We start from the raw sequence: 27,684 nt of genomic DNA, 5'->3' as shown, positions 1-27,684 counted from the left end.
TTGTGAAAATTAAAAATTTTTAACAGTGATCGAAGCTAGTTTCTGTCAACATGTCTCAAACTGAAAACAAAAATTCTCTTCATTTATTTATAACTTTGTACTTGGTATTTTACTGTGGTCGAAATTAGCTTGGGTCTTGTAATACGACACATTTAATAAAATCTATGTACGTCTTCAGTTCAGTTTGATGAGATGTATGAATTTTAATCTTTTACCCTCCATCCCAGACCCATACAGAGGAGAGTGCATAGAATCTGTCTTTAATTCTCGCCCAACTTTTTCTGCACTATAGAAATCGAAATAATTTTTATTTAACCGTTTCACCACCATACTTTCTCACCCATATTTGTCTGCACTTTTTTTCAAATTTTCTTCAATATTTCTGGAAATGTACCCTAATTTTGGAGCCAACAGACAAAATTTGAGTCAATTTTCTATTTTTACTCAAAACATTAGGCTATTTTTGTCCCAATCTTCTGAAGGAAAGCGCAGACTATATATAAACAGGACTATTTTGTGAATTTAGGATGAAAAGAGGGAACTGAAGGTGACAAAATTAGAAGCTGTAACCTCTTTGGCTGAATGAATTATTTTTTTTTCATCCTACTTTGTATTTTTCAACTTCTTGAAAACCGCAAGTCTGATTGCTTTGATACCTTGGGTAGACAGACCTTTCTTAGGTTTGTTCTTTTATGATGATGAATATTTTTGGTAAAAAGTGATATTTGACTTGTTCAAAACGACAAGTCCAATTGCTTCGATATTATACATATAGATACCCCCGGTACCTCAAGTGGATTTCTCTCAGATTTGCTCATTTCATATCTTTAATTCTCTAATTTTGAGACCTTTATAGACAATTTATTGCAAGACTTTAAAAATTTACAATTAGTCAATTAAACCGGTAATAATGACTGTGGGCGTGCCATACGTATGAAATTCTGCGCATGCGAGTTTCCATGGCAATGTTGTGAAGTCATGGTAACAGCCAATCAGTGATGATGCAGAATTCTGTGCCGTCTGCATTTTTACACAGTTGGGTAATACAAGTAACTAAATATGAACACAAGTCAAAATGTGTTTTAAAATCTTTTTTAATTTTTGGTATTCTCAGAGTTTTTGCTTTTAGAGTTTTTTATTGCTCAGTTTATCTTTCATTTCCTCGTCCAGTGCTTCTATTGCGGCCTTGATGATATCTTCAGGATACTCATCAAGATCATCACTTGTATCAATTTCTTCTTTGCTAACAATCTTTATCTGAAAGTTGAAAAAAATATACCATAGACATATAGTTTACAACAATACATCGTGCCATTTTGTTTCTCAGGTAAATTCAGCACAATTGTTACCAATAATAATTTTGAATTTCTGAAAATTTCTGACTTGTTCAGCGAGAGATTTCTGGCATTTCAGGAATTTGTTCACAGACCTTAAATTGATAAGACTTAATCGCCCATTTTCCGTTGACTGCGAGAATCGCGCGTTATGCGTGAAATCGAACGTAAAAACAGGACAAACAAAGGTCATAGCGTCGTAGTGGCGTCAAACATCGCGTGGGATTCGACAAACGCGAAAGTATTTTCGGAGACATTTCCATGCTTAATAATGTGCTGTCCACATTTGATGATGGGCAATTTCGATTAAGTGAGGATATTCTGAAGCAATATTCCTCTGTCGAAGATCGGCCGGTCAATGTGAGTTACGAAATAAAGAAATTCTCGTTCAAAATCAAATCGTTCGATTTTTGCGGCAGATGTTCGACGCTCGTCTTTCATGCATCTCGCGAGATCTCGCAATTGTACGGAAAATCACCTATTCTGCAGGAATGTTCGTACAGAGTACACAGTGCTAGCAAGAACCAACTGTTCGTATAACCAGATAAAAAGAATAGCATCCATCTCTGCCATAGTGTGCATTTAACTTTTGTGCGAGAAATGGCAGTGAAAACATCTCTGGAGTCAGTCAAATCTTAGAGTGCTGTTGATGTTGTGCCAAACACAAAATTATCAATCTGCTCTGTAATTGCTTGAATAAATAAGATTATTGAAGCGCGGTAGTCGTCGCGCTGCGCATGCGCGAGATATATGGGTCTCATATAAACAAAGATGACGACTTTGACTGTTGCACAGACCAATGAGTACGAACTGAGGCGTTTCCAAGCTTTAATTAGGTAATTTTCATGTTATTGGAAGGCATCAAAGGAGTCACTGTCGGTAATCAGTGCAAGTCGCGCCCAGATCAAACCTCATACTTGTGATTTCCATTTGAAGAGCGCATTGGATTGTGGGAAAATCAATGTTTATCAACACAAACATGGCGCATGCCCAGCGCAACGACAACCGCGCTTTAATTAAAATAAATGAAACACCAGTAGCTATAGAAACAACTTGTATTTAACCTTTTCATCAACATACTTTCTCACCCGTATTTGTCCGCACTTTTTTTCAAATTTTCTACAATATTTTTGGAATTGAACTCTAATTTTGGAGCCAACAGACAAAAGTTGACTCAATTTTCAGTTTTTACCCCAAAAATAGCTATTTTTTGTCCAAATCAACTGAAGAAAAGTGCAGACTATTAAGTTAGATTTGTAATGACAAAAAAAGGGAACTGGTGGTGAAAAGGTGAATGTACTGTGGAATACTTTATTTTCGCTGGGATTAATTTTCGCTGAAAAGCTTTTTGGGCGTATTGTATGGAATTTATTTTCACTGATGTTTGACGAGTTGAATGTGAAATATATAGGAAAAGTATATTCGCTGGATTTTATTTTCACGGAATCATTACTTCAGCGAAAATAAATTCCAAGCGCAAATAAAGTATTCTACAGTATATGATAAAATCTTTATGGAATGCATATGCCAATTGCGACCCTCGATCAGAGGGGCTTACGCACCCTCAAAATTTAGCTCTGGCAATTCCGCCATCCGTCCTCAGACTGCAAAAGTCGTATCCAGTTCGTAAAGATTAATATTGGACTTACGTCATTAATGGTATTGTTATCATCACAGCAACTATTCGTACATTCAATTTCACCGTTGCCATGGCAAACACTATAAAAAGTTCAAATAAATGATATTTTTTTCAAACTTTATTATCACAAAAATAATTCTGTTTTAAATATTAATTTCATTATTGCAGTAGATTTGAAAAAAAAAAAAAACTGATATTGCTTTTATCGATTTTAACTCACCACTGACGTCCATTAATACGAAGATAGTCGCTACGTTGGAAAGTGTAGCATCCTGCAATTTTGCAAGCTGTGAATAAAACAATATAACATAGTAAAACAATTGTAGCCCACTAATTCAATGAAATGTAACACATTGAACAACGCACAATTTTTGAACCAATACATTCTTTTGTGTGGCATTAAAATGTGATTAAGTCACGTAAGGCTGCGTCTTTTACAATTTTTTTTTCCATTTTTTGTTATCTACGAAATACTGGATCATTTAAATGCTGGTACTATGCATATGCAAACATCACCTAGACAGTTTCTATGCATATGCAAACATCACCTAGACAGTTTCTATGCATATGCAAACAACACCTAGACAGTTTCTATGCATATGCAAACATCACCTAGACAGTTTCTATGCATGTGCAAACATCATCTAGAAAGTTTCTATGCATATGCAAACAACACCTAGACAGTTTCTATGCATGTGTAATCAACACCTAGACAGTTTCTATGCATATGCAAACAACACCTAGACAGTTTCTATGCATATGCAAACAGCACCTAGACAGTTTCTATGCATGTGCAAACAACACCTAGACAGTTTTATGCATATGCAAACATCACCTAGACAGTTTCTATGCATATGCAAACATCACCTAGACAGTTTCTATGCATATGCAAACATCACCTAGACAGTTTCTATGCATATGCAATTATCACCTAGACAGTTTCTATGCATATGCAAACATCACCTAGACAGTTTCTATGCATATGCAAACATCACCTAGACAGTTTCTATGCATATGCAATTATCACCGAGACAGTTTCTATGCATATGCAAACATCACCTAGACAGTTTCTATGCATGTGCAAACAACACCTAGACAGTTTCTATGCATGTGCAAACATCATCTAGAAAGTTTCTATGCATATGCAAACAACACCTAGACAGTTTCTATGCATGTGTAATCAACACCTAGACAGTTTCTATGCATATGCAAACAGCACCTAGACAGTTTCTATGCATATGCAAACAGCACCTAGACAGTTTCTATGCATGTGCAAACAACACCTAGACAGTTTTATGCATATGCAAACATCACCTAGACAGTTTCTATGCATATGCAAACATCACCTAGACAGTTTCTATGCATATGCAAACATCACCTAGACAGTTTCTATGCATATGCAAACATCACCTAGACAGTTTCTATGCATATGCAAACATCACCTAGACAGTTTCTATGCATATGCAATTATCACCTAGACAGTTTCTATGCATATGCAAACATCACCTAGACAGTTTCTATGCATATGCAAACATCACCTAGACAGTTTCTATGCATATGCAAACATCACCTAGACAGTTTCTATGCATATGCAATTATCACCTAGACAGTTTCTATGCATATGCAAACATCACCTAGACAGTTTCTATGCATATGCAAACATCACCTAGACAGTTTCTATGCATATGCAATTATCACCTAGACAGTTTCTATGCATATGCAAACAGCACCTAGACAGTTTCTATGCATATGCAAACAACACCCAGACAGTTTCTATGCATATGTAAACAACACCTAGACAGTTCCTATGCATATGCAAACAACACCTAGACAGTTTCTATGCATGTGCAAGAAACACCTAGACAGTTTCTATGCATATGCAAACATCACCTAGACAGTTTTTATGCATTTGCAAACAACACCTAGACAGTTGTTATGCATATGTAAACAGCACCTAAACAGTTTCCATGCATATGCAAACATCACCTAGACAGTTTCTATGCATTTGCAAACAACACCTAGACAGTTGTTATGCATATGTAAACAGCACCTAAACAGTTTCTATGCATATGCAAAGAACACCTAAACAGTTTCTATGCATGTGCAAGAAACACCTAGACAATTTCTATGCATATGCAAACAACACCTAGACAGTTTCTATGCATATGCAAACAACACCTAGACAGTTTCTATGCATATGTAAACAGCACCTAGACAGTTTCTATGCATATGTAAATATCACCTAGACAGTTTCTATGCATGTGCAAACAACACCTAGACACCTATCATGTCCCTTCAGTGCCAACTATTTCATTATAAAGAATACATTGTTAGCTGAACTAGCAATATCTTAGTTCTTAGTCACAAATATTTTGCTGAGATCTCATTGTGAGTGAGAGAACCATGAGAGCTGTATTTGTCCCTCAATAATGTACCATTCTCCCTCTGATATCGTGTGGACTGTTCCTCTGACCTATGTAACCATGGGTATTCAATGGCTCATACAAAGCAATAAGGCTAAACTAAATAAAACTTACGTGTCATGGCCCCCACACATTCAAAACAATCACCTGTGAAGCAACACTTTTGATAATAATAGCAGTCATCGGTTTCGTTCTCAGGATGACAAAGTTGTTTGCAATTATAGAATGCTAAATCCGAAACATCACGTGGACATTCACCAAGATTTCGATTGATGTCAACTGAAAACACAAAACAACATGTTAGGCCATAGAAAATCTATCAAAATGAATTTCGTAATTGTTTTTATCGGTTGCCATCGTTATTTGGGGTTTATCAGTGCACAATACATACATGAATACATGATTTTGAATTTGTCAGCTGATGGTTCATAATAATTACATTGCTATTAAAGGAGGGTAGTCGTCGTGACGTGTCCTGTTCTATATGGGACCCATAGCGACGTATACAACACGTGTAAAATACATGACATTCTAAAAGGTGCTGCACAATGACCACTGCTCTTTAATTTTCTCGATATATATTGACAGCTTTTGTGGAGACGAATATTTTCTTGTGTGAAACTAAAACAGTTCACAGACCATTAAAATATCCTACTTGACATCAGTCACTAGAGGGCGCTTTATTATGAGCGCAAAAAAAATCACATACCTGGACTGTAATAACCTTCAATAATTTTTGCACACTCATCGTCGTTATGGCAACAAATCTCATCACTGGGGCAGTCCAAATCGGCAATACACAAGCTTCCACAAGTGAAATTTTCATACCAGTTAGGATCGAGAAATGTTTTATTTTCAACACAGACTCCAGGCATCACTGTACAGCAATAAGGATTGAGAATTTGTTTTTTATTTATTTAATACAGCTGAGAGATTGATATGAACAGGTACATGTAGTATATTATGAGGATACCGAAAAGTATGCACGAAGACAGTACAGCAGGAGTATCGACCGACGCGCAGTGGACCATGTACTGTCTGAGTGCATATTTTGCAGTATCCTCATAATAACTTTATTATCATACATCTTTTCCTCCCAAAGATAATGGGAATACCGAAATCCAAAAAATTTTGAATAGATTTAGCAAACTTCTTTGTGTTATGTCCGGTTAAATCCTCTCGGTTGCCACGTTGGTTTTTATTATTAGAAGATGATAAGGCACGTAATCGCTCCATATTTGGAATTCGCATTTCCTAATATGGTAGGATGAAGGATGGAGGATTAATGTAACTTATGCCGTTGTGGTGACAGATAACAGGTGACAGTATAATAATTATAATATATATAAGACACAAGTGGTTATCAGAGTGAGATTATTTATTTACCAAATACTGTAAAATATTCACTTTCGCCTGAAATTAATTTTTGTTATTTTTGCTGAAGGAACAAAAACAAAAAATCCATCGAATACACCTTTTTTCCTATATTTTACATTCAACTTGTCAAAAATCAGTGAAAATAAATTCCATCCAAAAAACACTCAAAAAGTTTTTCAGCGAAAATGAATTCCAGCTAAAATAAAGTATTTTACAGTACATATTTCCACAGAATGCCATAGCGAAATGTATCATTTCGCGTTTCTCGTATGCTAATTTTGTTGATGACAAGGTTTTCTATTTCACACGAACCCTTTGTGATTCTGCTCTATATTTTCTTTAGAATTTTTTTTTTCAAATTTCAACTGATTTTGCTGGAGGGACTACGGTAAATAATATTGCTGAAATACACATGTGATCTTGCCGAATTGAACTATTGTTACCGCAGTCTGTATATAACCCTGGATGTTGCGAACAACGTTCAGGCATACGTAGTGCTTATGATAAAAAGTTTGGTTTAAAACAGTGATATAAGTCTTACATCACATTGTGGTGATACGCAAGTTATACACGAATGGAAGAAATTGAGAAAATTTTGAGATGATTACACAATCGCAATCGTAAGTCTGCGAAAGAACTGATTCGTGTTCATCTAGCTCATACTGTGTTTGGTTGCAAAGCGTGAGATGTGTGCGTTTTACGTTTTTGAATACAGCGAAAATTCTCGCTTATTGGATCAAATATTTCTGTGCACCCACAGCTACCTGTGATGCTATTGGTTAGAATGAAATGTACGATCATAGAATGGAATCGCTTTCATGCATTCACACATCGCAAGACATCGCTTCTCGTGAGATCTCCATCTGCACAGTTATCCTGGGGGCGGGGCTACGTCACAAGACGTTCCACGTTGCTAAGACGCGCACCACTGTACCATGTATTTCTATGGGCTCTGTGCGCGCTGCTGTGGAACGCCGGTTGAAGAACTAGTGAAAATAGGTAAATTCAAGGAAAACAGCATAAAATCAACTTTGAAATACTGTAGAATATTTTATTTTCGCTTGGCAATTTATTTTCGCTTTTTTCGCTGAAGGGATGATTCCGTGAAAATAAAATCCAGCAAATATACATTTTTATCCTATATTTCACATTAAACTCATCAAAAATCAGTAAAAATAAATTCCATACAAAACGCCCAAAAAGCCATTTCAGCGAAAATTAATTCCAGCGAAAAAAAAGTATCCACAGTAATCCTGGACAACCCAAATTTATATATGTTGGACATGCAGGGGGTAATCTTGTTACATTGTTCAGGGGAGTCTCAACAACTATCCCAAAGTACCGTTTTTCTGGCAGTTTTTGGCCTTTGTTTTCACCGTGATGGTTGCCAGACAGTGAAAATACCCGGATGTCCGTCCCCGGGAATAAGAGAGTTGCAAACCCTTATTTTATACATCCTTGCCACTCTATGTATCATATCAAGTATAGAAAACGTACAAACGTCAGAGTGGCAAGATTGCCATTTTGTTTGTTGTTTCACAGACTGTGCAAGATAAGGGAAAGCATCAAAAGTTCAACGTAGGATAACAAATTTAATATCTTTAGTTTTTTCTCAAACCCCCCACCTCCCACTGAAACTTAATTGATAAATATTGATCATGGCGTCAGACTACATTCACCATTAAATACAAGTTTATAATCGGACAGTAGTATGGCAGTTGATTCTAGGTCCATGCCCTGAAATTGACCTCATTTGACGCACATATTTATACTCAGACCAAACCATTTTCTTCTCTTGGATGTTTTTTTTTTTTTCATTTTCGGTTATTTTTGTCCATGATTGGATAGAAAAAAAACGAAATACAAATACTCCAAGATTTGGGTTGACTTCATTAAAAAATAAAATCGTTTTTGTAGGATGGAAACTTTTTGAGGTCAAAACCCCTCCCACCCCCAAACTAAAGCAAATAAGTTTTTTATCCGACATCGATCTTTAGACGTTGTCCCTAAGACAATTCATTTATAAATAAAACATTTTCAGAGTATAATGGCTGATTATTTACCAATCTGATTATTAAAATAAGATTCTGGTCTGCTTAATTTCAAAAATTTTAATTATAATGTCAAAAAATAACTAAAATAAATAAAAATTATATATATATATAAAAATTAAGCCAACCAGGATCTTATTCCAATCAGATTAATAGTTTACTTGCCTGGATATCGTTTTTGCCTTGCTGGGTAGCCCCATATCACAACCGCACCAATCGGCAACAGACAACACAAGAATTTCCACATTTTTAGTCTCGAAATACTAAAATAAACGCATAATGCGACTTGGTAAACCCCATCTGGCAATGTCTGTGCTGATTTTACTATGTTCAAATAAATCTGCTCATTTTCAAAAAAAAAAAAAATCAATGAATTAGTAAATTAAACATTTTTATAATAGATTATTCCCATTTTAAACAAACTCTAAAAAAAACAAAAAATGTAATACTGTTGACTATTTTATTTTAGCTAGAATTAACTTTCGTTAAAAAATAATTTGGCTGTTCTGTTATTTTCACTGATTTTTTGATGAGTTGAATATAAAATATAGAAAAAAAAATTAAATTTAAATTTATAAAACTAAATTTTAGTTTCACTGATTCATCCCCTTCCGTGAAAATAGCAAAAGAAATTCTGAGTGAAAATAAAGTATTCTACAGTGTTACAGTAAATGTATGTTGCTGATGCCCATATATAGAGTGATGATGTCATCGTGTGAAATGTATCACCTGTATCCAGGGATGTCATGTTGATATTAGTAGCCCAGAATTCAACAATAAAATATTGATCTATATTCTGTATTACGCAACAGAGTACTGTAAATCGTTGGAAACATATTCACTATTTAACGATCATCAACATAGTTTTACAAACATTGATGGATTCAGACTAGTTGTGAAAGAGTTGTAGCTGTATCTTTACAAATAGGTCCAGATCCTTTTTTTTTTGTTTTGTAATGGTAAGAGTTCCTTAGGACCCCCTCCCTCATAACACTGATCCTAAAAAGTGCCTCTTTAGTGCCCCCCCCCCATTTCAATTGTATATACCTTCACGTAACATTATTTAGAGGGGGATATTGAATTACATGGGGGGGGGGGGTGGATGATTTAGGGTTCAGGTTAGGGGTGAGGAGGGCCTTAAAAAACTATTTACTTGGTAATACTAATAATTTTCCTCTCTAAAAACAAGAGCAGGACATAAATGACAACTTTGGGTTTTTACTTACATTGTTTCGACTACATTCAGATTTAGAAACTTCAATTGAATCTTCTGGATTTTCCCCAAAAATAGTCACAACTGCAGGGCACATAGCAAGAAAATAACACCACTAGCGGGCACATGCCAATAAATGTCACCACTAGAGGGCACATGCCAATAAAATGTCACCACTAGAGGGCACATGCCAATAAAATGTCACCACTAGAGGGCACATAGTAAGAAAATAACACTACTAGAGGGCACATGCCATGAAAAGTCACCACTAGAGGGCACATGCCATGAAAAGTCACCACTAGAGGGCACATGCCATGAAAAGTCACCACTAGAGGGCACATGCCATGAAAAGTCACCACTAGAGGACACATGCCATGAAAAGTCACCACTAGAGGGCACATGCCCAAAAAATTTCACCAATAGAGGGAAAACATTTGTCTGGGTAAATAGTGTTTTTTTACTTGGGCAAGCATTTTTAGAGTGTACTTGAAGTTTAGTCAAAGGATCAAAACCACTTTGTTTTAGAACAATTTTTTTCCTTCTTTTTCGTTGCATGTGAAATCTGTTTACACAACTCTGACGGTTGCTTGTTAACTTCAATATGCATTGAAAAAATAAAATATAAACAACAAAATCAATGTACACATTAAAAAGAAACTATAATTTAAATAGATTTATTTGCAAAAAAACCTTTACAACATTCTTAAAAGCAATAAATAGTTTCAAAAAAAAATAAATAGCCATCAACAAATAAGTTTATTCTGATATGTATAAAGCCAACTTACGGTAAGTCTGCTTTATCTGCATTTTTTGTTTTAAACAAGCAGATTAAAATATAATGCAAGTAAACAGGCTCAATTTTTCTTTTTTTACTTCTCATATTTTTTTTTATTCATGTTTATTTTGCAGTTTTTCCAGAAACGAGATATAAAATGTCAATAAATAAACAAACAAAAAACCATAAAAATTTAACCATAGAAACAGACCATTTTCCGTTCACTGCGAGAATCACGCGTTATGCGTGAAATCGAACGTAAAAACAGGACAAACAAAGGTCATAGCGTCGTAGTGGCGTCAAACATCGCGTGAGATTCGACAAACGCGAAAGTATTTTCGGTGACATTTCCATGCTTAATAATGTGCTGTACACATTTGATGATGGGCAATTTCGATTAAAAGAGGATATTCGAATGCAATATTCCACTGTCAAAGATCGGCCGGTCGGTGTGAGCTACGAAATAAGGAAATTCGAGTTCAAAATCAAATCGTTCGATTTTTGCGGCAGACGTTTGACGCGCGTCTTTCATGCATCTCGCGAGATCTCGCAGTTGTACGGAAAATCACCTATTGAAGCATATGACTATGGTATGTCAGATTTCAGTCTGATTGGGTTTAAACTTAAATGCTGCAAAATCCTTATTTTTTATTAGTTTTCAATTGCACTATTTTGAGCATATTCACAAATTGTCTGTTATGTTTTTTTCTGAATACTGTTTCAGACAATACTGTAAATACATTTAGTTTTCACTGGCTTTTAAATTTCTTTTTTGTTAACAGACAACGACTATTTAAAGCAGTGTCTATGTCGCGAACGAACGATTTCATCGATTCACGTCACATATCAGAGAAGTGCTTTGGGCCACACCTTCAAGGAACATTGTATTCCCTGGGTCTGAGCAGTACACGTTGTGAACACAAAATAAAACATGCCTGCCATATGATCTCTCAGGAGTAGTGCTCACAGCTGAAGTAATGTAATCCAGTTTTGTTTCGGAAAATCTGAGTTTGAAAACATGTGCGAATGAAACTATAATATAAAAAAAAAAAAATTAAATATCACACTTATGAACCAGCATTAACCATTTCACCACCAGTTTCCTCTTTACATCCCAAATTCACAAAATACACATACTGTAAAGGGGTTAATTATTCACTGGGTTTTAATTTTGCTTATTTCTCTGATTCGAAAATGCGCTAAATTAAAACCCAGTGAGTATGTAAAATTTAGCATAGAACACATTATCTAAGCCTAAATGATAAAATTTAATATGCGTGAAATGGTAAATCAGCGAAATTTAAACCCAGTGAAAATTAGTCGTTTTACAGTAGTTCTGTTTATAGTCTGCACTTTCCTTCAGAAGATTGAGATAAGAATAGCCAAATTATTTTTTGTAAAAACAGAAAATTGAGTCAAATTTTGTCTGCTGGCTTCAAAATTAGAGTTTATTTCCAGAAATATTGAAGATTATGAGAATAAAAATAGTGCAGACAAATTTGGGCGGAAAATTCTGGTGGTGAAAAGGATAAAACCCTAGAGGGAGAGGATATCTTCAACAACAACAAAAAATGGAACATAATTAAGAGAAAATGCTTATGGGCCGAAAAAAATCAAATACAGAACACGATTGTGGATCTAAAGCGAAATATTTTTAAGTTCTTTGGAGAAACGATGCTTTTATGTCAACTGCAAAACATTTAAAGCGAGGCAGTGGTCACCAGCGCATGCGTCAAATGGCCATAGCATGTCATTGTTTACAAACAAGCGTCTACCCACGAGCCTTTGCATTTTTTAGCGCGTGTTGTTATCGTCACCTGGGACTCAATTCCTGCGTGTGCGCAGGTGACGACTTGCTCGCTTTAAAGGCAAGATAATAGGCATATTGTCGTTACGTAGAAAAATACCAAAATTACTAAAATCTAAGTTGTTGGCAGTCATTTATTTTAAAGAAAAGATGCCAGAATGGACAGTGTGACCTTCAAGATGATACAACACATATCACTGATTTGTTGAGACCTTTGTTTTTTTATCAGATGCAGAAGTACACATGGTTGGAAAAAGAATTCTGTCACAGAAAGTTGATTTTTGTTGTAATTTAAATTATCACCATAAGCTAGGAAAAGATACTGTAATGTATGCAATTAGGCGGCACTGGATCGCATCAACCTACACTTAGCATTGATCAATATGATCAGCATACTGCTTTCACGCATACTTGGTAGTGTTCTCTTAAACCTCAAAATACCAGAATATACTTTTGTGTTACAATCTGCAATGTTTATTCAGCTGTAGTCATGTTCCCTTCATGTTCATTCAGCTATAGTCATGTCCCCTTCATGTTCATTCAGCTATAGTCATGTTCCCTTCATGTTCAGTCATGTCTCCTTCCTGTTCATTTAGCTGTAGTGATGTTCCTTTCATGTCCATTAAGCTATAGTCATGTTTTCTTCATGTTCATTCAGCTAGTATTATGTTCCCTTCATGTTAATTCAGATGTAGTCATGTTCCCTTTATGTTCATTCAACTATAGTCATGTTCCCTTCATGTTCATTCAGCTATTTTTATGTTTCCATCATGTTCGTTCAACTGTAGTCATTCTCACTTCATGTTCATTCAGCTGGAGTTATGTTCCTTTCATGTTCATTCAGATGTAATCATGTTCCATCCATGTTCATTCAGCTATAGTGATGTTCCATCCATGTTCATTCAGATGTAATCAAGTTCCATCCTTGTTCATTCAGCTATAGTGATGTTCCATCCATGTTCATTCAGCTATAGTGATGTTCCATCCATGTTCATTCAGCTATAGTGATGTTCCAACCATGTTCATTCAGCTATAGTGATGTTCCATTCATGTTCATTCAGCTATAGTGATGTTCCCTTCATGTTCATTCAGCTATAGTGATGTTCCCTTCATGTTAATTTAGCTGGTGACATGTTCCTTTCATGTTCATTCATCTGTTGTTATGTTTACATTATATGTTCATATCATGTTCACCTAGCTGCAGTCATGTTCCATCCATGTTCATTCAGCCATAGTGGTGTTCCATCCATGTTCATTCAGCTATAGTGATGTTCCCTTCATGTTAATTTAGCTGCATGTTCATATCATTTTCACCTAGCTTCAGTCATGTTGCTTTCATGTTCATTTCACTCTCATGTATGCAGTTTAACCAACATGTTTATGACTCAAAATATTGATTTACCAAAATGTTCACTATAGAATGTTGACAATTTTTAATTACATTTTGTATACTGCGTCAAACAAAATCAGTGATATGTTGCACATAATGAATATGTTCATTGCACATAATGAATGTGTTCATTGCACATAATGACATATTCACTGCACACAATGACATGTTCACTGCACATAATGACATGTTCATGTACATAATGACATGTTCATTGCACATAATGACATGTTCATTGCACATAATGACATGTTCATGCACATAATGACATGTTCATGTACATAATGACATGTTCATTGCACATAATGACATGTTCATTGCACATAATGACATGTTCATTGCACATAATGACATGTTCATGTACATAATGACATGTTTATTGCACATAATGACATGTTCATTGCACTAATGGCACGTTCATTGCATAAAATTACTTGGTCATATTACATATTTATTTACATTCACTGTGCATCAGAGTAAGCTATCAAGTGCCTCTGTAAATTTCAGTATATCCACAAACTTGGTGAGTCCAACATCTTGTTTCAAGGCATTGTAAAAGAATTCTGGAGCCTCTGACCGCACCCTCTGAAGTTGGATAATCAATCGGCCATTGTAGTCTGAGAACAGCTCCTTGAATCTGAAATTCAACATGAATTATTCCAGGTTATGTGTATACATCATTATCACACGATAATCATAATCAGAATTAGACTAGTATGTCTTGGTGGTCATTTTGAAATCAGATTGAGGCTAGTATGTCTTGGTGGATATTTTGAAATCAGATTGAGGCTAGTATGTCTTGGTGGCCATTTTGAAATCAGATTGAGGCTAGTATGTCTTGGTGGCCATTTTGAAATCAGATTGAGGCTAGTATGTCTTGGTGGCCATTTTGAAGTCAGATTGAGGCTAGTATGTCTTAGTGGCCATTTTGAAATCAGATTGAGGCTAGTATGTCTTGGTGGCCATTTTGAAGTCAGATTGAGGCTAGTATGTCTTGGTGGCCATTTTGAAATCAGATTGAGGCTAGTATGTCTTGGTGGCCAGTTTGAAATCAGATTGAGGCTAGTATGTCCTAGTGGCCATTTTGAAATCAGAATGAGGCTAGTATGTCTTGTGGCCATTTTGAAATCAGAACGAGGCTCGTATGTCCTGGTGGCCATTTTGAAATCAGAATGAGGCTAGTGTGTCATGTTGGCCATTTTAAAATCAGAATGAGGCTAGTGTGTCCTGTTGGCCATTTTAAAATCAGAATGAGGCTAGTGTGTCCTGTTGGCCATTTTAAAATCAGAATGAGGCTAGTGTGTCCTGTTGGCCATTTTAAAATCAGATGAAGCTAGTATGTCTTGGTGGCCATTTTAATATCAGAACGAGGATGGGTGTCCTGGTAACCATTTTGAAGTCAAAATGAGGCTAGTGTGTCCTGGTGGCCATTTTAAAATCAGAATGAGGCTTGTTGGTCCTGGTGAACATTTTCAAATCAGAATGAGGCTAGATGGTCCTGGTGGCTATTTTGAATTCAGAATGAGGCTTGTTGGTCCTGGTAGACATTTTCGAATCAGAATGAGGCTAGATAGTCCTGGTAGCCATTTTAAAATCAGAATGAGGCTAGTGTGTCCTGGTGGTCATTTTGAAATCACAATGAGGCTAGTATGTCCTGGTGGACATTTTGAAACCACAATGAGGCTAGTGTGTCCTGGTGGCCAATTTAAAATCAAATGAAGCTAGTATGTCATGGTAACCATTTTGAAGTCAGAATGAGGCTAGTGTGTCCTGGTGGCCATTTTAAAATCAGAATAAGGCTAGTTGGTCCTGGTTGCCATTTTGAAATCAGAACAAGGCTAGTTGGTCCTGGTTGCCATTTTGAAATCAGAACAAGGCTAGTTGGTCCTGGTTGCCATTTTGAAATTAGAACGAGGCTAGTTGGTCATGGTGGCCATTTTGAAATCAGAATGAGGCTAGTTGGTCCTGGTGGCCATTTTGAACTGCACACAAGTTCTGAATAAGGCTAGTATGTATGAAGGCTAGCTGTCATTTTTTTAAATAATTAAACCAAACTCACTGATGTAGTCCAACCTCCTGCAACCAGTTCTGCACATCTACTTTTCCCCAAGTGGATACACTATGGTAATTCAACGTTGGTATACTGCCCATTGTTGATATCTTCTTGGACACAACATGTTCTGGTGAAATGCAAAGACAGTTATAATATGTCCAAGGCTAAACAAATGACTTGTTTTAGGTCAGCATGCATGTCAGTGCAAAAAGAGATGCTCCCATTTTTTATCACTAGTTTCTGTCAATATATTGTAATCATAGATGATTAAACAGAACTCAGGACCAGAAACCATCTTTATATAATAAGGGTAATCAAAGATGGATGCAACACAAATGCTAAAATCCATGAACTTGTATGGTGATACGAAAATAAAATTAAAATCATGTGACATGAATTCACATACTGTAACTTTCCTCTCTCCCCTAACTCAATCCCCACACTATGCTCTCTCCCCTAACTCACTCCCCGCAATATGCTCTCTCCCCTAACTCGCTCTATCTCATAACTTACTTTATCACCTAACTCAGCCTCTGCCATATGCTCCCTCCCCTAACTCACTCCCCGCAATATGCTCTCTCCTCTAATTCACTCCCCACAATATGCTCTCTCCCCTAACTCACTCCCCGCAATATGCTCTCTCCCCTAACTCACTCCCGCAATATGCTCTCCCTTAACTCACTCCCCACAATATGCTCTCTCCTCTAACTCGCTCTATCTCCTAACTTACTCTCTCCCCTAACTCAACCCCTGCCATATGCTCTCTCCCTTAACTCACTCCCCGCAATATGCTCTCTCCTCTAACTCACTCCCACAATATGCTCTCCTCTAACTCGCTCTAGCTCCTAACTTACTCTCTCCCCTAACTCAACCCCTGCCATATGCTCTCTCCTCTAACTCGATCTATCTCCTAACGTACACTCTCCCCTAACTCAGCCCCCGCCATATGCTCTCTCCCCTAACTCACTCCCCGCAATATGCTCTCTCCTCTAACTCACTCCCCACAATATGCTCTCTCCTCTAACTCACTCCCACAATATGCTCTCCTCTAACCCTCTCTAGCTCCTAACTTACTCTCTCCCCTAACACAACCCTGCCATATGCTCTCTCCTCTAACTCGCTCCTAACTTACTCTCGCCATATGCAAATTACCTTCTTCCATTGACATGACCTTCTTCCCTCTCTCTCCTAACTCTTTGATGAGCTTCTTGATCTGATCTTCATAAGTGTAGACACCAGAGAAGTCAATGTAAAGTTTCACTCCCATCAGCATTCCTAACCAACCATCAGGTTTGTAGTACGACTCCATCAACAGCGGCACAACGTCTTTGTGTAGTTGATATGTGTATTCAGCCTCTGTCAAGAAAATCAAAACATGGGTCCCATGCAATGCATACAATGCATTTATGTTACATTGTTTGTTTACATGAAATTTATGGCTTTTTAAAATTTGAAGACAATTAGAAACACATTTGTGAAGTCACTGTAAACACAAACATGTGTTTTTGGCAATCGAATCCAGTTTTTCCCTATATCTTAAATAACCATGAGAAACACCACCATTGTTTTAGAAAAATCAAAGTTCGGACATCATCATTTTTCCCATTAAAGTTTGATGCTATATTTTGCAAATTTTTACATATTTCTTGATAATGTTTTAGATAATTATGGACTAAATTGACATAAATTAACATGGACTAACAGTTTTTATCACAATTTTGGAGAAAAATACACAAGCAAAATTACATATTTTTGTGTGTGACCTTTGGAGGGTCATACATGCCAAGATGTATGATCTTTAGAGGGTCATGTATACCAGGATGTGTGACCTTTAAGGGGTCATGCATACCAGAATGTGTGACCTCATGGGGTTGTGCATGCCAGGTGACGTGACCTTTGGAGACTCATGCATACCAGGTGGTGTGACCTTTAGGGGTCATGCATACCAGGTTGTGTGACCTTTATGGGGTCATGCATACAAGGTTGCGTGACCTTTAGGAGGTCATGCATACCAGGATGTGTGACTTTTAAAGGGTTGTGCATACCAGGTGGTATGACCTTTTAAGAGGTTGTGCATACCAGGTGGTGTGACATTTAGGGGGCCGTGCATACCAGGTGGTGTGACATTTAGGGGGCCGTGCATACAAGGTGGTGTGACCTTTCAGGAGGTTGTGCATACAAGGTGGTGTGACCTTTAGGGGGGGTGTGCATACTAGGTGGTGTGACCTTTAGGGAGTCATGCATACCAGGTGGTGTGACCTTTAGTGGGTCATGCATACCAGGTGGTGTGACCTTTAGTGGGTCATGCATACCAGGTGGTGTGACCTTTAGGGAGTCATGCATACCAGGTGGTGTGACCTTTTAGGAGTCATGCATACCGGGTTGTGTGACCTTTAGGGGGTCATGCATACCAGGTGGAGTGACCTTTAGGGGTCGTGCATACAAGGTGGTGTGACCTTTCAGGAGGTTGTGCATACAAGGTGGTGTGACCTTTAGGGGGTTGTGCATACCAGGTGGTGTGACCTTTAGGGAGTCATGCATACCAGGTGGTGTGACCTTTAGTGGGTCATGCATACCAGGTGGTGTGACCTTTAGTGGGTCATGCATACCAGGTGGTGTGACCTTTAGTGGGTCATGCATACCAGGTGGTGTGACCTTTAGGGAGTCATGCATACCAGGCGGTGTGACCTTTTAGGAGTCATGCATACCGGGTTGAGTGACCTTTAGGGGGTCATGCATACCAGGTGGTGTGACCTTTAGGGTGTCATGCATACCAGGTGGTGTGACCTTTAGTGAGTCATGCATACCAGGTGATGTGACCTTTAGTGGGTCATGCATACCAGGTGGTGTGACCTTTAGTGGGTCATGCATACCAGGTGGTGTGACCTTTAGGGAGTCATGCATACCAGGCGGTGTGACCTTTAAGGGGTCATGCATACCAGGTTGTGTGACCTTTTGGGGTCATGCATACCAGGTTGTGTGACCTTTAGGGTGTCATGCATACCAGGTGGTGTGACTTTTAGGGGCCCATGCATGCCAGGTGGTGTGACTTTTAGGGGCCCATGCATGCCAGGTGGTGTGACCTTTAAGGGATCATGCATACCAGGTTGTGTGACCTTTTGGGGTCATGCATACCAGGTTGAGTGACCTTTAGGGGGTCATGCATACCAGGTGGTGTGACCTTTAGGGTATCATGCATACCAGGTGGTGTGACCTTTAGTGAGTAATGCATACCAGGTGATGTGACCTTTAGGGGGTCATGCATACCAGGTGGTGTGACCTTTAGGGGTCATGCATACCAGGTGGTGTGACCTTTAGGAAGTCCTGCATACCAGGTTGTGTGACCTTTAGGGAGTCATGCATACCAGGTTGTGTGACCTTTAGGGGGTCATGCATACCAGGTGGTGTGACCTTAAAGGGGTCATGCATACCATGTGGTGTGACCTTTAGGGAGTCATGCATACCAGGTGGTGTGACCTTTAGTGGGTCATGCATACCAGGTGGTGTGACCTTTAGTGGGTCATGCATACCAGGTGGTGTGACCTTTAGGGAGTCATGCATACCAGGTGGTGTGACTTTTAGGGGCCCATGCATACCAGGTGGTGTGACCTTTTAGGAGTCATGCATACCGGGTTGTGTGACCTTTAGGGAATCATGCATACCAGGTCATGTGACCTTTAGGGGGTCATGCATACCAGGTCATGTGACCTTTAGGGGGTCATGCATACCAGGTGGTGTGACCTTAAGGGGGTCATGCATACCAGGTGGAGTGACCTTCAGGGGGCCGTGCATACAACGTGGTGTGACCTTTCAGGAGGTTGTGCATACAAGGTGGTGTGACCTTTAGGGGGGTTGTGCATACCAGGTGGTGTGACCTTTAGGGAGTCATGCATACCAGGTGGTGTGACCTTTAGTGGGTCATGCATATCAGGTGGTGTGACCTTTAGTGGGTCATGCATACCAGGTGGTGTGACCTTTAGTGGGTCATGCATACCAGGTGGTGTGACCTTTTGGGAGTCATGCATACCAGGTGGTGTGACTTTTAGGGGCCCATGCATGCCCGGTGGTGTGACCTTTAGGGAGTCCTGCATACAAGGTGGTGTGACCTTTAGGGGGTTGTGCATACCAGGTGGTGTGACTTTTAGGGGCCCATGCATGCCCGGTGGTGTGACCTTTAGGGAGTCCTGCATACAAGGTGGTGTGACCTTTAGGGGGTTGTGCATACCAGGTGGTGTGACCTTTAGGGAGTCATGCATACCAGGTGGTGTGACCTTTAGTGGGTCATGCATACCAGGTGGTGTGACCTTTAGTGGGTCATGCATACCAGGTGGTGTGACCTTTAGTGGGTCATGCATACCAGGTGGTGTGACCTTTTGGGAGTCATGCATACCAGGTGGTGTGACCTTTTAGGAGTCATGCATACCGGGTTGTGTGACCTTTAGGGGGTCATGCATACCAGGTGAAGTGACCTTTAGGGAGTCATGCATACCAGGTGGTGTGACCTTTAGTGAGTAATGCATACCAGGTGATGTGACCTTTAGGGGGTCATGCATACCAGGTGGTGTGACCTTTAAGGGGTCATGCATACCAGGTTGTGTGACCTTTTGGGGTCATGCATACCAGGTTGTGTGACCTTTAGGGTGTCATGCATACCAGGTGGTGTGACTTTTAGGGGCCCATGCATGCCCGGTGGTGTGATCTTTAGGGAGTCCTGCATACAAGGTGGTGTGACCTTTTAGGAGTCATGCATACCGGGTTGTGTGACCTTTAGGGGGTCATGCATACCAGGTGGAGTGACCTTTAGGGGGCCGTGCATACAAGGTGGTGTGACCTTTCAGGAGGTTGTGCATACAAGGTGGTGTGACCTTTAGGGGGTTGTGCATACCAGGTGGTGTGACCTTTAGGGAGTCATGCATACCAGGTGGTGTGACCTTTAGTGGGTCATGCATACCAGGTGGTGTGACCTTTAGTGGGTCATGCATACCAGGTGGTGTGACCTTTAGTGGGTCATGCATACCAGGTGGTGTGACCTTTAGTGGGTCATGCATACCAGGTGGTGTGACCTTTAGGGAGTCATGCATACCAGGTGGTGTGACCTTTTAGGAGTCATGCATACCGGGTTGTGTGACCTTTAGGGGGTCATGCATACCAGGTGAAGTGACCTTTAGGGAGTCATGCATACCAGGTGGTGTGACCTTTAGTGAGTAACGCATACCAGGTGATGTGACTTTTAGGGGGTCATGCATACCAGGTGGTGTGACCTTTAAGGTGTCATGCATACCAGGTTGTGTGACCTTTAGGGGTCATGCATACCATGTTGTGTGACCTTTAGGGTGTCATGAATACCAGGTGGTGTGACTTTTAGGGGCCCATGCATGCCCGGTGGTGTGACCTTTAGGGAGTCCTGCATACCAGGTTGTGTGACCTTTAGGGGGTCATGCATACCAGGTGGTGTGACCTTTAGGGAGACATGCATACCAGGTTGTGTGACCTTTAGGGGGTCATGCATACCAGGTGGTGTGACCTTTAGGGAGTTATGCGTACCAGGTGGTGTGACCTTTAGGGAGTCATGCATACCAGGTTGTGTGACCTTTAGGGAGTCATGCATACCAGGTGCTGTGACCTTTAGGGAATCATGCATACCAGGTCGTGTGACCTTTAGGGGTCATGCATACCAGGTGGTGTGACCTTAAGGGGGTCATGCATACCAGGTGGTGTGACCTTAAGGGGGTCATGCATACCAGGTGGTGTGACCTTTAGGGGGTCATGCATACCAGGTGGTGTGAACTTTAGGGGGTCATGCATACCAGGTGGTGTGAACTTTAGGGGTTCATGCATACCAGGTGGTGTGACCTTTAGGGAGTCATGCATACCAGGTGGTGTGACCTTTAGGGAGTCATGCATAGCGGGTTGTGTGACCTTTAGGGGGTCATGCATACCAGGTGGAGTGACCTTTAGGGGGTTATGCATACAAGGTGGTGTGACCTTTCAGGAGGTTGTGCATACAAGGTGGTGTGACCTTTAGGGGGTTGTGCATACCAGGTGGCGTGACCTTAAGGGGGTCATGCATACCATGGTGTGTGACCTTTAGGGAGTCATGCATACCAGGTGGTGTGACCTTTAGGGGGTCATGCATACCAGGTGGTGTGACATTAGGGGGGTCATGTATACCAGGTGGTGTGAACTTTAAGGGGCATGCATACCCAGTTGAGTGACCTTTAGGGGGCCGTGCATACCAGGTGGTGTGACCTTTAGGGAGTCATGCATACCAGGTGGTGTGACCTTTAGGGAGACATGCATACCAGGTTGTGTGACCTTTAGGGAGACATGCATACCAGGTTGTGTGACCTTTAAGGGGTCATGCATACCAGGTGGTGTGACCTTTAGGGAGTCATGCATTACAGGTGGTGTGACCTTTAGGGGCATGCATACCCGGTGGAGTGACCTTTAGGGGGCCGTGCATACCAGGTGGTGTGACCTTTAGGGGGTCATGCATACCAGGTTGTGTGACCTTTAGGGGGTCATGCATACCAGGTGGTGTGACCTTAAGGGGCATGCATACCCGGTGGAGTGACCTTTAGGGGGCAGTGCATACCAGGTGGTGTGACCTTTAGGGGGGTCATGCATACGAGGATGTGTGGCCTTTAGAGGGTCATGCACACCAGGATGTGTGACCTTTTAAGGGGTTGTGCACACCAAGATGTGTGACCTTTCGGGGTCATGCATGAGGCCCATTTACAAGACACTAACCTGTTCTACAATTTGGACTTTCTTTGTATTTCTGTGCAGCACAAACAAGGACCACTGCAGCATGCTCTACTGCTTCGGCCATGGCTTCCAGCGTAGACCCACCCATGTATTCAACGTCTATCCAAACGTTGTAACCTGCTTCCTATCACAGAAAAGAAAATACAGTAGAGTTGATGACAGTGGGTATGGAACACTATTAACAACACTAAATACAAGTCGAAGGCTCTCTCGATCTCATCGTCATAATGGCGGCCATTTGCGTTTATTACTAACCTATGGAGTAAAAAAAAGAAGGCGCTGTTTGTATGATACTGTAAAACATGTCTTTTACGTGAATTTAGCTGGAAAACTAATTCCCTAATTTAAGATGTCGCTAATGACTTCATTATAAATTCGAAACGGTGGCCAAACAACGTCTTTTTCTCCACATACACACTTTGTAAACACAGAAAACATAATAATCTGGAATGCTTCCTTATTACACTTGACAGTTTTTTTTTGTTTTTATGGAGGTGATAACTGAGCATTTGTTTTGGCAGGCGACGGACAAATATTGTGAAAACAGGAAATCAACAAAGACAAGAGAAATTCGCTAAATCAACATTTCGCTTACTTCTTTTTTACACAATTCGCTAAAAATAGTATGTCGCTTTTTTAACATGTTTACAGTAACTATATTAAATTCCCAATGAGTTCTGTTTCCTGGGACTCCAACAATGTATACCTATACCTTACCTTTAAGTCTGTTGCTATTTTCAGAACTGTTTCCTGTGACCCCCATTGATAACTAATCATCACGTGAGGTTGAATGAATTTACCACTTCGACTGTTGTAACCTGGGAACAACAAAAATCAGCAAGTGTCACTCAGTTGAAATCAAATTTTTTTTTCTTCATCTATAAGTATAGAAAATTTCAAAATAGACCATTTTCCGTTCACTGCGAGAATCACGCGTTATGCGTGAAATCAAACGTAAAAACAGGACAAACAAAGGTCATAGTGGTGTCAAACATCGCGTGGGATTCGACAAACGCGAACATATTTTGGTGGCATTTCCATGCTTAATAATGTGCTGTACACATTTGATGATGGACAATTTCGATTAAGCAATATTCCTCTGTCGAAGATTGGCCGGTCGATGTGAGCTACGAAATAAAGAAATTCGAGTTCAAAATCAAATCGTTCGATTTTTGCGGCAGAAGTTCGACGTGTGTCTTTCATGCATCTCGCAAGATCTCGCAGTTGAACGGAAAATCACTTATTGCATTAAAATTTTTCGCAAAAATATAAATTAAAGTTATTGGTAAAAGGTGATGCAATTATTGCCATGGAAACAAAAGACTCAAACTAACGTCTTGTTGGTGGTCGATCATCACGTCCAATGACCCACAATGCACCATTGGCAGCTGTCTTAACTTTATCACTTCCTGTTCTGCTGAGTTGCTGCAAGGCTAGGATGCAGTCTCCATTGTCTTTTATCTTCATTCGTACTGTGTCATCAAACGTGAGATTCCAGAGGGCGTTGGCCGCGGCAACCTGCTCTAACGGCTCCACACGCTTCAACATCTCAACTAATAGCGGCAATGCCCCTGCTGCATCAATCTGTCAAGTAAAGTGTGCCTTTAATCATGGTATTGATGTTAATGGTCAAGTAAAGGCTACGCTTGGTAGGGTGGCTAGGGTGATATAATATGCTAATTTTGTCACTATGGTGACAGTCTATACTAGTGCAGTCACTATGGTGATAATCTATTCTAATATTGTCACTATGGTGATATTCAATGCTAATAAGGTCACTATGGTGATAACTAGGCTAATATTGTCACTATGGTGATATTCTATGCTAATAAGGTCACTATGGTGATAACTATGCTAATATTGTCACTATGGTGATATTCTATGCTAATAAGGTCACTATGGTGATAACTATGCTAATATTGTCACTATGGTGATATTCTATGCTAATAAGGTCACTATGGTGATAACTATGCTAATATTGTCACTATGGTGATATTCTATGCTAATATTGTCACTATGGTGATAACTATGCTAATATTGTCACTATGGTGATATTCTATGCTAATGTGATCATTATGTCATTGAGACATTCTTACCTTAGTTTTGTTGCTATCATTGACTGCAAGGTGTCCTAACCCTTGTGCTAACTCCATAGATGAGAACCCCTCGGCTCTACCAGTCGGCGAACACAGAGCGTCTCGCAGCAACTTGGCAATAAACTCAATGGCACCTGAAAACAGGCAAAAATCACATTTAAAATAATTTTTTTCAATAATATCTTGTGATACCTAATAGTTCAAGACACTGATTTTCATTAATTCTCTTCTGCCTTTAGGTGCGAACAGTGCATATCTATGTCTGGAACTGCATGACAAGCAATTGTGTGAATATATCTCCAACAACTGACACAGAGCAACAGAGCTGAACATGAATGGCACTTGACATTTGAATTATTGAAACTTTGCCAAGTTAATCTTTGAAATTCAAAAAAAATTCACTGTATGCTTATTAGAGATATTACGTTTGCCTTTTCTGGATCCAATATATTGAGAACAAATATTTCCGCCACGGATATTTTGGCCTGGAGAATTTAATTTCAGTCTTGGGGTTTACTAGGGTGGACGTATTTTGGCCATGGAAAAAATGGTGCTCACAACTCAATCCACAATATTAACACTTATTCTTCGTTTGCAGGATTTTTTTGTCATGCATTGATAGAAATATAAATAGTGTAGTACATCGTCATCATGTAAGCATGAGTGTCAAGGTGTATGTATGTGTACGAGTGTAATTTCAACGTGATCAGTCAAGGCATGTCTGGTATACAGGTACAGATGTACACACAGACATACCAGTGTTCGGTTTAACTAAAGTACTAAACTAAATCGGACAGCATAATAACTAAGATAGAAGGTAGTGGACATCATAATAACAAAGATAGGGAGTGGTGGACACCATAATCACTAAGATAGAGAGTAGTGGATACCATAATAACTATCATAGAGACTGGTGGACAAATTAATAACTAAGATAGGGAGTGGTGGACACCATAATAACTAAGATAGGGAGTGGTGAATGTTGTGATAGCAAAGATAGAGAGTGGTGGACACCATAATAACTAAGATAGGGAGTGGTGGACACCATAATAACTAAGATAGGGAGTGGTGGACACCATAATAACTAAGATAGAAAGTGGTGGACACAATAATAACTAAGATAGGAAGTGGTGGACACCATTATAACAAAGATAGGAAGTGGTGGACACCATAATAACTAAGATAGGGAGTGGTGGACACCATAATAACTAAGATAGGGAGTGGTGGACACCATAATAACTAAGATAGAAAGTGGTGGACACAATAATAACTAAGATAGGAAGTGGTGGACACCATTATAACAAAGATAGGAAGTGGTGGACACCATAATAACTAAGATAGGGAGTGGTGGACACCATAATAACTAAGATAGGGAGTGGTGGACACCATAATAACTAAGATAGGGAGTGGTGGACACCATAATAACTAAGATAGGGAGTGGTGGACACCATAATAACTAAGATAGGGAGTGGTGGACACCATAATAACTAAGATAGGGAGTGGTGGACACCATAATAACTATCATAGGAAGTAGTGGACACCATAATAACAAAGATAGGAGTGGTGGACACCATAATAACTAAGATAGGAAGTGGTGGACACCATAATAACTAAGATAGGGAGTGGTGGACACCATAATAACTAAGATAGGGAGTGGTGGACACCATAATAACTAAGATAGGGAGTGGTGGACACCATAATAACTAAGATAGGGAGTGGTGGACACCATAATAACTAAGATAGGGAGTGGTGGACACCATAATAACTATCATAGGAAGTAGTGGACACCATAATAACAAAGATAGGAGTGGTGGACACCATAATAACAAAGATAAGGAGTGGTGGACACCATAATAACTAAGATAAGGATTGGTGAACACCATAATAACTAAGATAGGGAGTGGTGGACACCATAATAACTAAGATAAGGATTGGTGAACACCATAATAACTAAGATAGGGAGTAGTAGACACAATAATAACTAAGATAGGGAGTGATGGACACCATTATAACTAAGATTATGAGCAGTGGATACTGCAATAACAAAGACAAGTTGTGGACACCCTAACTAAGGTTTTCATGTACTGTACACATGCTAAAAAAGTGAAAAATAACAAAATAAAAACAACTAGTCTTAGTGCAAGTACAACATGCAGATATTTAGACTGCTTAGCAGTATTCTGTGACCACACAACAAACTGTAACAAACCAAACTACATACATATACCAACATTAAGAAGAAAAACATGCAAACAATAAGAATAAACACCACCTTTAAACCCATAAAGTCCTTCAAATCTATCTTAAATGCAAATATTGGTGTGTATGCAAACGTTTTTAACAAATATTGTTATATTGCAATAAACTATAAACTTAGAAGGGCCATGTTTTGGGGATAGAAAGCTAGGGAGCTTTTAGTTTTTATGCAATAGTCGTAGAACTATTTTTATAACCTATTTTTGAGTTTGATTGACAATGTTACCTTTTCCGATTCTAACCGCATCTGGTTCATCACCGCCATTACTGGCTTTAGAAATTAAAATGAAAAGATATAAAATGTGAGTTAATAAATCATGCATAGGTTAAGGGGTCTCTCACATGACCAAGCCTCATTCTGGTGGAAAAAGATGTCCCTAAAATGGTGATAAGTAATGTCATGCAATGTTGAAACTTGCTGTCAAGTTGAACTTGGTGAACATGCAAACAAGGTCTTCTCTGATTGGCTTGCCAGTGAGGAGTTCAAACTAGGTAGCCAATC

The 27,684-nt window shown here is 39.3% G+C and overlaps 2 protein-coding genes across 3 annotated transcripts in view; both read right to left on the bottom strand.

The window, feature by feature from the left end:
• Window positions 1-1,076: 1,076 nt before the first annotated feature.
• On the bottom strand, window positions 1,077-9,157 carry LOC144356760 (uncharacterized). Of its 2 annotated transcripts, none has more exons than XM_085494284.1 (6): window positions 8,990-9,157; window positions 6,106-6,273; window positions 5,511-5,675; window positions 3,194-3,260; window positions 2,897-3,053; window positions 1,077-1,257 (listed from the first exon to the last, which is right to left on the bottom strand). In XM_085494284.1, exons 1-5 carry the CDS (start codon window positions 9,069-9,071, stop codon window positions 2,906-2,908), a joined length of 630 nt encoding a protein of 209 aa, XP_085350410.1. In that variant the 5' UTR covers window positions 9,072-9,157; the 3' UTR covers window positions 1,077-1,257; window positions 2,897-2,905. The 2 variants fall into 2 exon arrangements, with proteins under 2 accessions (XP_085350410.1, XP_077867583.1); XM_078011457.2 differs by having other exon boundaries at window positions 2,984-3,053; window positions 8,990-9,152.
• A 5,286-nt stretch (window positions 9,158-14,443) lies between these two features.
• Window positions 14,444-27,684, bottom strand: part of LOC102806025 (uncharacterized) — a 30,053-nt gene continuing 16,812 nt past the window's right edge. Inside the window, exons 6-12 of the mRNA XM_085494191.1 lie at window positions 24,927-25,060; window positions 24,165-24,414; window positions 23,548-23,648; window positions 22,813-22,954; window positions 17,215-17,418; window positions 16,069-16,189; window positions 14,444-14,646 (exon numbers count right to left, since the gene is read on the bottom strand). Coding sequence (XP_085350317.1) covers window positions 14,481-14,646; window positions 16,069-16,189; window positions 17,215-17,418; window positions 22,813-22,954; window positions 23,548-23,648; window positions 24,165-24,414; window positions 24,927-25,060 — 1,118 coding nt within the window. The 3' untranslated portion in view covers window positions 14,444-14,480. The remainder of the gene's footprint in view (window positions 14,647-16,068; window positions 16,190-17,214; window positions 17,419-22,812; window positions 22,955-23,547; window positions 23,649-24,164; window positions 24,415-24,926; window positions 25,061-27,684) is intronic.

This window comes from Saccoglossus kowalevskii, chromosome 20 (genome assembly GCF_978046115.1).
Source record: "Saccoglossus kowalevskii chromosome 20, keSacKowa6.1, whole genome shotgun sequence".
In the NCBI taxonomy this organism is placed as follows: domain Eukaryota; kingdom Metazoa; phylum Hemichordata; class Enteropneusta; family Harrimaniidae; genus Saccoglossus; species Saccoglossus kowalevskii.
The sequence above is the reverse complement of the archived record's forward strand: the minus strand, read 5'-3'. Positions and strand labels throughout refer to the sequence as shown.

Excerpts from the sequence above, each read along its gene's own strand:
- LOC144356760 (XM_078011457.2), bottom strand. The coding sequence starts at position 9,071 with ATGTGGAAATTCTTGTGTTGTCTGTTGCCGATTGGTGCGGTTGTGATA. Across the intron at positions 6,274-8,989 it reads AAGGCAAAAACGATATCCAG|TGATGCCTGGAGTCTGTGTT; the intron begins GCAAGTAAACTA and ends ATTGCTGTACAG. Across the intron at positions 1,258-2,983 it reads ATAACAATACCATTAATGAC|ATAAAGATTGTTAGCAAAGA; the intron begins GTAAGTCCAATA and ends TTCAACTTTCAG.